This window comes from Drosophila kikkawai, chromosome X (assembly GCF_030179895.1).
Source record: "Drosophila kikkawai strain 14028-0561.14 chromosome X, DkikHiC1v2, whole genome shotgun sequence".
Lineage (NCBI taxonomy): Eukaryota > Metazoa > Arthropoda > Insecta > Diptera > Drosophilidae > Drosophila > Drosophila kikkawai.
The window spans coordinates 13,841,509-13,855,074 of record NC_091733.1 but is presented as its reverse complement, the minus strand read 5'-3'; the positions used below and the strand labels follow the sequence as shown (position 1 = coordinate 13,855,074).

At 42.4% G+C, this 13,566-nt stretch overlaps 2 protein-coding genes across 2 annotated transcripts in view; both read right to left on the bottom strand.

The window, feature by feature from the left end:
- Positions 1-8,287, bottom strand: part of X11Lbeta — a 78,620-nt gene extending 70,333 nt beyond the window's left edge. Inside the window, exon 1 of the mRNA XM_041774709.2 lies at positions 7,777-8,287. The gene's annotated coding sequence lies outside the window, so the exon portion shown is untranslated. The remainder of the gene's footprint in view (positions 1-7,776) is intronic.
- A 3,915-nt stretch (positions 8,288-12,202) lies between these two features.
- On the bottom strand, positions 12,203-13,299 carry LOC108079361 (uncharacterized). The gene is made up of 3 exons (XM_017173669.3): positions 12,740-13,299; positions 12,384-12,666; positions 12,203-12,323 (listed from the first exon to the last, which is right to left on the bottom strand). Exons 1-3 carry the CDS (start codon positions 13,160-13,162, stop codon positions 12,313-12,315), a joined length of 717 nt encoding a protein of 238 aa, XP_017029158.1. The 5' UTR covers positions 13,163-13,299; the 3' UTR covers positions 12,203-12,312.
- Between the last annotated feature and the right edge of the window lie 267 nt (positions 13,300-13,566).

Below are 13,566 nucleotides of genomic sequence, written 5' to 3'. Positions count from 1 at the left end.
TCGTTGCCTTGGTTATTAAACTGCTCGGCACGTTGCGGTTAGCCAACAGCGCTGACGACGTCGTCGACTAAGCCAAATAAGCAATTTAAAAGCCACAATGTCAGAGGAAAGCCGGTTGGGTCTGCGGCCAGGCAAAAACATGGCTGTCTGGATGCTGGAGGTAGGGACTCTGAAAGCAGAGCGAATCCCAATGCAACTGAGTTCAAAAATGAGGCAACCTAATGGCAAATGAAACATGTGATTTATCTGGAATATTATTTTAACCAGATAAAATCTATATATAAGCAAGTTTAAATGTTAACGCTTTGATGAAATAAGGCCGCCTTTTCCTGCTAACAAGCCTTGTTTATTATTATTATTATTATTTTTTTTTCTTGTGTTTTTCAAAACCCATTTAACGACCGAAACGATCATTTGTTGCGAAATTCAATACCGAGTAAATTTGATAACTCAAGAAAACTCATTTTTCCCGGAATCTGGCCTATGCCATAGCCTCCCTCCTGCCGGGGTTTTGCTGTGACTAAAGTTCAGGCCCCCTACAAAAAAAAATAACGAAAACCCCTTGGTGAGGGAAAAATCAATAAACGAAAATTGCTGAAAATAAAAAGAAGACGCAGAAATATCACAAAAGGGAGCCAGGAGCAAGTGCTTCTCCAAACATACATACATACATACGGTGGGCTCCTTCTCCGGCAGCGACTTTCATAATTCGAGGACCTCGCAGGAGGTGGCACAACGTGGGAGCTGTGAGGCAACTTTGCCTTTTGTTTTTGACGCCGTAATTCGCTTTTTATGGCCAACTCGCAGCGCAGTCGACGGCGGCGTCGATGGAGATAATGCTGCAAAGGACCCGGGAAAGGGAAAAGACAGAGACAGGGAATAAGGATATAGTCCGGGAGTCCGGGATGAGCATTGGCAGGACACAAAGGGCTCAAAGTTTTGCTTTATTGTTTCTAAAATGTGCTAAAGCAAAATAAACAAAAGAGCCGCCAAAGACAGATGCTCAAAGGTTGGTTGGTATGGGATCCTGGATTCGGCATGTGCTGGATTCACCATAAAAAACTTACTTGCTCGGTTGGTTGGTCCAAAAAATAAAAAAAAGGGTGAAATGAAAACATCAGCGGGCCCAAAGTCAACCCGAAAACTTAACCCCCGCCAAATCCATCTCTCAGTATTTTTGTTTACTTTTTTTTCCAGCTCCCTGATGTTGTTTTGTTTTTTCTTTTTTTCGGAGGACCATTCTAATGAAAACATTGCGTGAAAGTGAGAACTAAATATTAGGCAAACAAAAAGCCAACACTCGCACGCACACACACACACGTGGAATAAAAAAAAAATATATAAAGGCAAAAAAGGGTTCAACTCCTCGGGAGGAGCAAACAAAAACCCGGCCACAAAAGGGGAGGACACAGTGTGGAAACGTGTTTGTCATATGCAAAACAAAACAAAAAACCAGAAAAGTGAAGGGAGAAAGGTGGGGCAGGGGCAGGACTAAGCGAATGGCAAGTGAAGCGAAGACAGTAAAGTTCTGCAAGGATTTACGGAAATCCTTGCCTTGGTCAGGTCTCATTTTTTCTCATTTCCAGCCGCCCTTAAACCGCCCCCAAAGAAGAAGCAAAGAATTAATTACAAATATTTAGCAACGGGTGCGGTTGAAAGGATAATGGTAGGGGAGAAGGAGAGAAAAAAGAAAGGAAACCCGATATCTTAGGTGGTATTTAACCTCAAACTAGTCCCAAAGCTAGGAGACAACGAGGCTTGAATCTTAAATTACCCAAACAAATACAGACACATACAGTAATTCAAAGCGCAGATGGGGATGTATATCGGGGGAAGTCCGATATATCGACACAAAAAGCTCGAAAATAAAGTAAATATCAAATTTTATAATATCAAAAAGTATAATACTTAAGGTTAACATATCAATATTATCAGGCAATATTAGAATCCGAATTAATACAATATTATTTCATATATATATCCGATATATCAAGCAGAATATCGATTATGACACATATATCGCACCGTTATATTATCGATTTATGTATATATCGACTATTTATTCATATAAATTTAAAAAATGTAATTATATGAATTAATATAATTTTATAATATTGATATTTTTTAATATTAACAACCGATACAGCGATAAAAAAGAAGGATACCTAAACATTAATAGTATATCTAAATATTATTAATATTAAATAATACTATAAATAATATATTATTTATGTATATCTTATTGTATTTATTAGAGTATAAATAGCACAAGGAGGCCTTATATTCTTGTATAATTTTCACTAGTTCTTCCACACACTTCGGCACCTTGGAGCTCTAACAAAACAAGTACTGTTCACCATTTATTATATAAAAATGAGAAAACTTTGCATTCCAAGTTATCCACTTTTGGTCTCCTTATTGCGACATTATTTGCAATTTGAATGCAAATCCCGGCATATCCTGCCAGGTGCCTGCTGCTTGCTGTCGCCAATTCCTTTGTAATCACTGGTGGTGGTGGTGGTGCAGCAGCAGCAGCGTGTATTTTGGCTTCGGTTTCGGTTGCAGGTCCTAGCCAGTGCGTGTGAGTCACACCGCAACTCCACTGACCGCCCGCCCACATTGTCGCTCGTCCTTTGCCCCGCATGGGTGTGTGTGTGTCCGTGTCGGTGCTGTCATGTGTGACGCGTGGTTAAAAATTTGATATCCTTGAGCGACTAGGCAAAAACAATGCCCCAAGTCCCCAACCCCATCCGTATTCGTGTTCAGAGAAAGGAAGAAAAAGAAGAAAAGTGGAGAGTATATAGAATAAAAAGTAATTTGAACGTGCTGCCTTGTGGGAGGAGGAGCGAGCCGAACTTGAAGGACGACAACAAATTGGATCGAAAACCAAGTCAATTGAGAGCCCCGAAAAATCAATGACTTGTGTGGGTCAGGGCAGGATATATCCACATACTCAGACACACACACTTATACTCGTGTCATATATAAAACTCTACTTTAGGCCCGGCCTCAATGTAATGTAATTTCAGCTCCAAACTTAAGCTTAGGGAGCTCTCTCAGCCAGAACTGATTGGAAATTATAAGTGAAAGGCTGCTGCCAACAAAACTTGATTTAGAAAGAGGGCTGCCTCGTCGTCCTTTGTGTGCCGCTCCGGAATTGTTCTTCATGATGATATCCAGGGGATAACTCACAGTTTCTTTCTAATTTCGCAAGTTGCGAAAGTCGCATCAAGTTTTATTTCCCTTCGTGGCAGCTCCTTCTCAAGTCCACCAGTCCACCAGTGCATTGCCATATATATCCTGGCACCCCGTTCCCCGCTCGATTTGAACGATTTATATGCGCTGCACGCAGCAAGCGAAACATTCGGGAATAAGAGAGAATAATGCACTGAGAAATATATTTTCTCATTTAGATTAATGCATTCTTCATAGATTTTCTTAGCATTTTTTGAATTAAATAGGATATCCTGTTAAATAAATGGCTTTATTTTATGGTGAGCTACCGAATTTTGCAAGGGTATACAAACTTCGGCATGCCGAAATTAGCTTCCTTTCTTGTTTTTTAATAATATTTAACAATGTCAAAACTAATTATTGAAATGAAGTATATATTTTTATACTTCTTAAAGAAATATAGAAAACTTAAATCATTCTACAATTCACCCAGTGCACGAATGGGGCCAACCGAAATGGCAAACCAAAATGACCAAAGTGCAGTGGAATTGGGTTTAATGTAGCAGGTGAATTGGTTGAATTGGGGGATAGGGTCACTCGCAAACGCACACAGATATAGGGTAGGCGGCAGGGGACTTGCCTCAATAAATAATATTTCTCTGCAAGTTTTGTGTGTGTCCAGCCAGTGTGACATTCCAGCCAGGATATGCCGGGATGCTGCCAGCCCTGGGGCACGGCTCCTTATTTGCTCCGGCTCCTGATTCCGTCGTCCACATTTTTATGGGCAAATGCAGTGGCATGTTTCGCATAGCGTGTGCAACATAAATTCACTTACCTGTCTTACACTCACACGGACAAAAGACAAACAGACACACACACAGACAGGTGCAGGACACGTGTGCGAGCCTCGTAACCGTTGCCGTTGGTTTATGGAAATTAAGCAGGTTTTATATTCTCGCAGGCAAAGCGCTCTGAGGGGGCCGAGGTCATCCTGCTCTCTCCCCTTACGCCATTTTAACGGAAATGTTGCGAAAAAGGGCATAACAATAGCCACTGAAAATGAAGCATCCAATTCGAGCCAACAATATGTGTGCTAGCCAGTGCATATTGGCCAGAAGGGCATATAATACCGAAGCCAAAAAGTGGTTGTTAAATGCGGGATTACTTGCTAAAACATTTAGACCATAAATGGGGAGTACTTGCAGCTAAAAAATAAAATGAAAGTGTAAACTCCGACCTTGCAACTAAATAACCCTGTAAATAACCATATTTGGCACAGAAAAGCCAAGAAGCTGCCGCCGAAGCACACTCCAAATACACACATATACACTTAAATACGCAAATGCACACCTCGAGTGTATATTCCACTTCGGTGCTGGCTCCGCCAGGATGTCCCACTTGGTCCGCTGTTGTTTTTTGCCATTTCCCAAGCACAATGCTGCCGAGCCCCCCACGTATTTGGCTATAGCAAACATTTATTGCTCCTCCAGCTGCAGCAAGGTGGAGTGTGCGTGTGTGTGTGGAATCACCATACAAATGTAGCGAACAATAAGGACAACAATGGCCAGAACAGAAACAGAAACAGGAACAGAAACAGGAACAGGAGCTACAGCAACAACGTCGACAACGATGGCGACAATTGCAACGTGTCAAAGCGACGTTCATAGCATATTAGTTAAGCACACACACGGATGCATACACCGGCACACGGGCCGTATGCGCAACGTTTTTCCACTCACAGCGAGCGTCGAGCGTCAAGCCATATGCCAACATCCGGACTTGGCCACACACACTCACTCAATGTAAGAGCCAGAGCCCACTACCCACAGCCCACAACTAACACGGCCAGAAAAACTCACCACCGAGAGAGCATCATTTTATTCTTTTCAGAGTGTGATTTATTCAGGGCAAAGCCACAAAGCCCATTTGCATTCGAAAACGCAAGCTCAATATCTTTGACATTTTATTGGTATTTACGATTGATGCACTTAAATTTAGCCAAATGTTTGGTATTTCTTTTCAGTGCATTGGGAATAACGAGAAATGGATCATTTCTGAGCCCCCTTCAAAGGCAGAGGGAAATCGGAATCAGAATCAGATTCGAAATCGGAATCAAAATCGGCACAAGAAGTGGGACCAATTACCAAGGAAACTCAAGTTCAGTTCGGCAGCTGTTGCGGTCAATTAATGAAGCCTGACGGCGACCAGGCCCTAGGACACTCCAGATTGTGCTGGGACGTCGACTGGGTATAGGGATTATCGCGGAAAGGACTAAGACAATTGCAACACTTAACAAGCTAAATTCGGCACGCCGAAGTTTGTATACCCTTGGAGGTTACCTAGGATGGTAACCTAACCACTAAAATCCACAAATATAACCTGTATAATCAATCAACTTAATCAAGGCATCAAGGAGCGATCTTATCCCGCTGCTAAGGTAGCTTTATAGAATAGAATTTTTATATCCAAGAATCTCGGCAATCGAAGAAATTAATCATCGATGAATCTCAGCCAAGTCTGCGGAGTATAGATGAAAGGTAACAGAGTGTCCTTTACGGCGGTTAAGCCGTAAAAACGAGAAACAAGAAAGAACGCTTCGGCGAGCCGAAGTTTTGACTAAAATTATAATACCCTGCAGGGATATAAAAAGCTCTCTGGAATAGGAAATTCCGAACTCAGGAATCGACAATTAACTTTGATTTTTCAGCTCCTGGAATTTAAAAAATTAAACCAAGTTTAAAAATATAATAAATTCCTAGATTTATCTCCATGTTTGCTCCAAGAACTAAGCTTAAATTACTTCTATGTTAACTGAAATTACTTAACCATGTTCGGGATCATTAAGAACACATCTAATTAGCAGTTTCCTCTGCCCAATCAAAGTCCTTTTTTTGTGTGTTTACATACAATATATGAGAAATATATATATGTATGTGTGTATATGTGTACATTTAATGCGGCAAGACAGACTTTCCTTTACTTTTTAGTGGCAATGACGACGACGACGAGTCGAGTTGGGGCTGTAACCCCATTAAGTCATTTACTGTCAAGTCGAAAGCAATGACTGACACTGAATTTGTTGCTTTTTCGGGGTCGCAGGAAGGAGGGGTTAAAGAAGGATTGAAAACTAATTAGTGACAAGCCAATGCAGCCATCAAGTTAATGCAATCAGAGACGACTTTGTGTGTAGGTGTGGGTGTGGGTATGTGTGTGCGAGGGGGACTAGTGTAAATACACTTCGATTAACGCTAAATTAGCTCTCGCTGAACTGAACTCAACTGAACGGATCGAACAAAAGCCAGAACTGTCTGTCACAGGATGGTTGGGTTAGACTGTGATGGCTGGGATGATGATGATGATGATGATGAAGATGACGATGACGACGACGACGAGAGGGCTATGACGACAGCAAGCAAAGAGCTGGAAATGGGGAAGTGGAAAGTGGCTGTGGTGGTAGGGAAGGGACTCACTTATCTTACCACTGGCTCAGCTCTTTGTGCATTGTCAGCCCCATTGGCCATGGCGTGGCGTCCAATGCATTTGGCTATGATTCACAGCACAAAAGATGCAGCAGCAGCAGCAGCAACAGCAGGCTGGGATAAAAACTTGTGGGTAGCGAATAAATAGATGTATAAGCGGGCTCTATCTATATGAAATACAGAAAACACACTGGATGTGTATGTGTATGGTGGGCCTGTGTGTCTGGCAATTTGCTAGGCAAGCGAGCTGACAAAACAAGTCCCTGACCCCAAAAATGTAGGCAACAAAAAGCGCTGGCTGCTGCTTTGTCAGCTTCCCCATAATACGGCCAGCCGAGCTATGCTAATAACCAATATTTTAGAGCCAAACCGCCGTCTGCCGTTGAAATTGTCGCCGCACAAAAGCAACACACACTCGGCGAGTGAGAGTATAAAAAATAAAAAAAGAATAGCAAACTTTTCGCAGATAGCTGAATCATGCCACAGACAAAGGATATATGTACATATATGTATATATATATATATATGGAGGATGTTCTTCCAGGAAGTCGAGGACGGGTCGGACGAGTGTACAAGGCATTAATTTAACAGGATAATTGAAAATGAATAGTTGCACGTGGCGGCAAGACGTGGGGACAGGACAGGACAGGACAGGACGGGACAGCATCCGGACATGCGACAAATCAATGCGGAACCAGGAAGGGACCGAAGATAATAATTTAGGGGGAATTTCCCTTGAGCCAAGACCGGGATGCACAGCTTCAAGGGTTTATTTATGACAGCGATGAAAGTTATTCACTAAAGTCCGCTTCATTATGCAGAGACAATAAAACCTATGGATATTGGGGTATTAATGCTTAACAGATGGGGTAAAAATTAATAATAAATAGCACTCGACGCGATGCGAGGAGTTTTATAAGAGGATAAAGTCTTCAGAAGCTGATTTTTTTAAGCTCATTACCCTCCCACAAACATATATATATGTTTTATAGTTTAAATTTTAAGGTTAAAGATTTGGGGTCAACTACTTACAATAGACATTGCACAACTATTTGTACACCAAAACTATACCCTTAGATATATACATATTTATAGATGTAAATGTTGACATTTCATAGCTTACCTTTAGCCACAAGCTCATGTGCTTGGTGGTCAATGGGAGTTTTGCCTGGGGCTGCGATTTCGAATCGATTATTTGGTTTGGATTTTGATTTCGGTTTCGGTTTCGTGTGGTTCGTGTTTTTGGGTTTATTTAGGTTAAAGATATTTTTACATTAAGAATTGATAGTTAGAAACACTTTAGGTTTTGGATGAATAGATATAGATTTAGATTGGGTTTAGGTTTCAATTTATTCAGCTGTTTGTTTGTCTGTATGAAGACTGTAGTTGCTGGTGTTTCAGTTCAGTTTTTGGGCTTCTCGCTTGCCGACTTCCCAGTTAGGAATTCGAGTAAAACAAAACTGAATGTGGCAAACAGAATACGAACGAACGAACGAACGAAGTAACGAACGCATCAAACGAACTGGGGAACTACGAGAAACGAGTAACGAGTAATGGAAATTAAGTAACTTTATGTTGGTTTGTGTTTTAACGGCTTAACTATAATTTCTGCGATTCGATCACTTAGTCTGTGTATGGTGTGTGTGGTTTTTGTGTGTTGTGCGGCATTAATGCTTTGCTGTTTGATGTGTTTTCTGGACGAGTGCGGCATTCACAAAACAATAAATCGATCATTTCGATGTCTTGGGGAGCATGCAGGTCGACTAAGAAGCAAGCAAATCGATTGATATTGTGTAATTCAGAGTTAGGAATCTGGATCTTGGTAGGATAGTGGAATATATATACACAATTGGGGTTCTAGTCAGCCAATAAGTAGAAGTGCATCGTCTTGAGAACTCCTTCCGTTTCTCGGAAGGCTTTTCCCAGACGATTTTTCTCAATTTACAAAGACTTGAGTTGGGTAAAGTTCTGTTGTGTTTGGCAGGAGAGGTTAACAGAGTGGTGAGGGTGGAGGGTAAAAGTTTAGGGCATGTTTTAACTAGACAGGAACAAGATAGACAGAGAGAAGTACAGAGAGTGAGAGAGAGAATGAAGAAAAAGGCAGACCAAAATAGTATATAGTATATAGAGAGTGGAATGTGGTTAGAGCTAAGTTTTAAGTTTCTCAAGAGTCTAGATCTAAGGTAAAAAAGATAACAAGACAAATCGGTAGGTAGTAAAGTCTCCTTCGGCTTGTTCTCCAAGGGGGAAAGCTACGCTATAGGTTCTAGGGGATGCTATATATGCATATATAGTATATGATAATGGTAGTACGGGAACGAACATCTAGTAATGCATTTTGAAGGAGCTCACATTTTTCGACTGACGACAACATTTTGGAACGACAAAGTGGACACGGAATCTGGGCTCTGGGCTCTGCCTTTCTTTCTTTTCTTTTGATTGTTGTCTTCTTTTATTGTTTACTGTTTACTCTTTACTGTTTACTGTTTATTGCGAAGTGATTTAGGCTGACAGTTGGTGGTTGTGGTTGGTTATTGGTTATTTGTTCTTGGTTCTTGGTTGGTGGTGGTGGTTAGTGGTTGTGGTGAAAGTAGTTGTTTTAGTAGTTCTAGTGGTGGTGGGCGGTGGCATTAGCGGTGAACTAGCGGGCGAGCGGTGAGCGGTGAAGGCGGTGAGCGTGAGGCGGTGGTGAGTGCAACGTTTTTCAGCGCAGTTCGCACTTCTCTCGATGTTCTCAGATCACTTATTGTCTTAGTTCAATATTTTTATATTTCTTCCGTTCATTTTTTCTAATATTATTTCTATAGTTTATTAACGGCTCTTCAAGGTTTCTTTGTTTTCACGCAACTTTAAGGCACACAGAATAACGGTAAACAAGTGCCAATGACATTAGGGGTGGGGTGGAGTGGGGGTTGGTGTCTCGGCGGTTTGTTGTATGGCTGCGATGACGTCGACGGGAACGACAACGGCAAGTGGTTGTTGGAAGTGAAGTTTTTGTGAAGGCAACACAAGGAGCGTGGAGAGTGGAAAGTGGAGTGGAGAGTGGATAGTGACGAGCACGAGCGGGGTGTGCGAGGGCGGAAGGGGAGCGGCACGTTAAAGAAAAACGAAAAAAACAACCCTCCGCTTGACATTCGCTGCTGACTCAGAGTGAGAGAGCAATAGCACTTGACAAACGAAACAACTGAAAGAAATACACGAAAAATAACAAAAAAAATAAAGACATAATAAACACTCACGCACACACATAGTATAGACAACGTTAACAAAAAAAAAGCCATAACGGGATCACGCAGAGTTGCAATCGATCAGCTGTGTGTGAACATTTCGCTGCAATTTCGCATTTCTTCGTTTTTGTGACAGAGTTAACTGAGTGTGTTTGTTATTATTCCTGCTGCCACACAAACCAAAATCACACTCGCACACACGCAAACTCATACACACACACACACCAGCAATCGCACACACACACGCACACTGAAAGCACTTGGACACTGAAAAAAAAGTAGATGTGACTAGGAGTGGGGAGAGCTCTGCTCCTTGCGTACGCTTGCGAACTCGTGACTCGTCGACAGCGTTGGAAGAAGGACTAAATTGACAACGCGCTCGAAGGACTAAACATAAACTAAGCCAAACAGGACGAACACGCGTCCGAGGAACTGAGTGTGCGAAAGAGACCAGGAGTTCCAGGAGCAGGAGCCGGAGCGCTCAGCCCTGCTAACTAACAGAGGGACAGAGCAGCACTTCTGTTAGGCTTAACCCACCGATGGCCATGGGCGCTTCTCAGATTTTATTAGTACGGATCTATATTGCCAATATTTATGATCCATTAAAAAATATATAAACATAGAAATAATGTATATAAAAAATATATACATACAGTATAATATAGTTCCTATGAATACATTTTCCATAAATCCAATCATCATTTTTGTAATTTTTCAGCTTTATATAAATAACTTGAAGGAAGTAAGAAAATAAATTGTTTAAGTGGCAAGGATAAAGGGTTAAGCTGCAAAGGTTAACAGAAGTCATGTTAACAGCGAGAGAAAGTGCAAAAAACCAATGAGGAAGGAGAGGACGGACAAGGGAGAGAGAGACTAGCGTGTGTGGAGAGAGTGCGACAAGTGGCGGTCAATTTGAACGGGATTTCAATTTAAGCCTGGCAATGTCAGCACGGTGTGCAAATAAAGACAGAAAATATCTTATACCCTTAGCCCCATAATTACAGGGGCATTTGTTTTAAAGCCGGGACAAACTCTGCAATCATATTTGCAGTTGCTCAAGGCAACCTAACCATAACACTCTCTAGAACTCTCTCCCCCATCTAAAGCTGGGAAAACATGTGACTAATGAGGAAAACTCGTATTTGGGTCTGGCAATGTTGTGCGGAGCAGACTTTTGTCTGCAATATTTTGACATTTCGAAGGGCAAAAGAGCGCAAGAATGGAGAGTGAGAGGAGGAGGGCGGGGCGGGGATGGTGGTGCGGGAGTCAAAATAATAAAAATTTATAAATTGTGAGTGCTCACTAGCAGCGCTCTCCCTCACTCTAGTGGGGCGATTCGCTCTCGCTCGAAAAAGTGCGACTGCCAAAGACATGTTGCTACTTGGCGTCGTATGTGTGCGTGCGTGTTAAATATTGAAGCATACTTAAGTGGTGGCATTTAATTAATTAGCACTTTTCACAGGCCATCATCATCCATTGACATGGAAATCAGCGCAAGAGCAATTTGTCAATAAGGCGAGCACTTTATATAATAAGTACTCACTCTCGGTCGTTACCCGTTACCGTTATCCGTACCCATTCACACACATTCATCCAAATAAATACACACACAGGCCCACGCACACAACTGACTAATCGAACACGCGCGCGTTTATAGGCCGCAGACAAGATGTGCGGGAAAATCGAATTCTCGCGTCCCCTAATTATCGTAGAAAATTCGCAAAATATACACACATTATCTCGCGTTCCGCGGCACTGGCGAAAATCCCGCACCGTTTTAGCACTATCGTATGTCCGTTTACCGTTTATTTATGCCGTTGCCTGGCGCGTACCGTGTTGGGAGAGGGGTCTTAAAGAGAACTGACTTTCGTTTGGAGAATGTGAAGTCATGGCTTTTTGACATTTGCAGCATGCCAGAGAGCGCGAGCGAGCGAGAGGGCGAGACTAACAGAGCCGGAGAGCACGCGAGTCCTGCGCAGGCGTATGAGCAGGCATGCGTCCAACCCCGTTATGCAGGGCAACTCAGCTGGTTGCGAGAAGGGTGTAAATACCAAAAAACCAGGGCTCCTAACGCACTGCAGCAGACAGGTGGCGCCGCACGAGCTCCGCCCAGAGCTTTAAGTTCAGTTGGACATTCCTATTATCCTGTGGCTAGTATAAGGTCCATGTCCTTGATAAAACTGTTTACTATAAAGCTTAGGATGGGGCTTTTTCTATGATAATTCGAGCACTTGGATTTTTCAATATCAGTTCTTTTTATACCCTTGCTGGGTATTCAAATTATATAAATTAATGAATATTATTAAAAAAATCAAACGTTCATTTTTATTTTTTATCATGCTTTTTTTATTTTAGGGAACCATGTAAAATCCTCCAAATAACACAAATTATATCCAATTGTATTTGGAATTAACTTAAATCACTGCCAACAACTAGATAATGCCTGCAACGGGACAAGGGTTGGACATTAGATCGTCGCAACAGATTAATCTCGTGCACTCACCCTGCATCTCGGCCAGCTGCTCGGTGGTCATGACGACGGGCAGCACAGGATTGAGAGTGTCGCCCGGTGGAGCCACCAAGCTGCGATCGGCAATCGGGCCCATATAACACTTGCGCATTTTGAGGTACATCATCCAGACATTCGGTATTCCCTCCTCCGAGTGGACATCGCCGCTGCCGGCGACATTGCGGACGCTAAGCTGTCCCTCGTTAAGGAACACCTGACGCGTTACGTGAAAGTGTGCGTTGGTTATGTAGATTTTCGATGGAACGGTCGGCATTGTCTACGTTGGAAAATATATAAAAAAAATAAGTTTAACTTGATCTTGGGGAATTAATAAATGGAACGATACAAACCTGTTTCAGCTGGATAGATCGCATCAAATTGACTTTATACATATTTAAGTTCCAATTGCGCAACTCGGCCAACACTCCCTCCAGCTGGATATTCTTCTCGGTCAGAATCGCCACCTCTCCATTCAGACGAGCCTTGTCCGCCTCGCATAGCTGCAGGGTGTTCTCCCACTCGCGGCTCATCGATCGGACCTCGTTGAGATGATCTTGGCAGCCCAGCATGTGCTGGCCAAGATAGCGCTCCGAGACCAGTACCAGCTTGGCCATAGCGTACAGGAAAATGAAGAGGTACACTAGGCTGGCGAAGATGTCAAAGAAGCCGCAATCGTAGCGATCGCTGATCACCTCGAATCCAAAGAGGTCAACCATTGACTCCATTGCACTCCACTGCAATGCAGTCACGGTGGTGGTGGTCGAGTTCTCCATTGTCGTCCGACCGTCCTTGTGTATTTTGTTGAGTTTATTGTGAGGTGAGTGATGTTGAAATCACGTCGTAATTTAAACGAGGTCGATGTCGATGTCAACTGACTTCCCTGCCTTCTTGAAATTATTGAAAGTTGTGTTTTTGAGACAGTAGTTTAAAGGCATGCTTCGGTTTACATTTTCTATTTTCAGGGCTCTGCTAACTTAGATGCAGTTTCAGTTCCAGTGCTCTCAATTATTTTTTACTTCACTTTCAAAATTTACTTAACTTACACTCATATAAATATTTTTCGTTGTGGTTTTTGGCGACCTTTCCTTGGTTTATATGTGTTAAGCCGGCTTGAGGTCAGGGAGGGGGTACAAAACTCCACGTCGAACAGAGCGGACGTGTAAAATAATTTGCCCTG

What these genes read in the sequence shown, in the direction of transcription:
- LOC108079361 (XM_017173669.3), bottom strand. Translation starts at nt 13,162, where the DNA reads ATGGAGAACTCGACCACCACCACCGTGACTGCATTGCAGTGGAGTGCA. An exon ending in GATCTATCCAGCTGAAACAG is followed by an intron (nt 12,667 to 12,739) that starts GTTTGTATCGTT and finishes TTTCCAACGTAG; the next exon opens with ACAATGCCGACCGTTCCATC.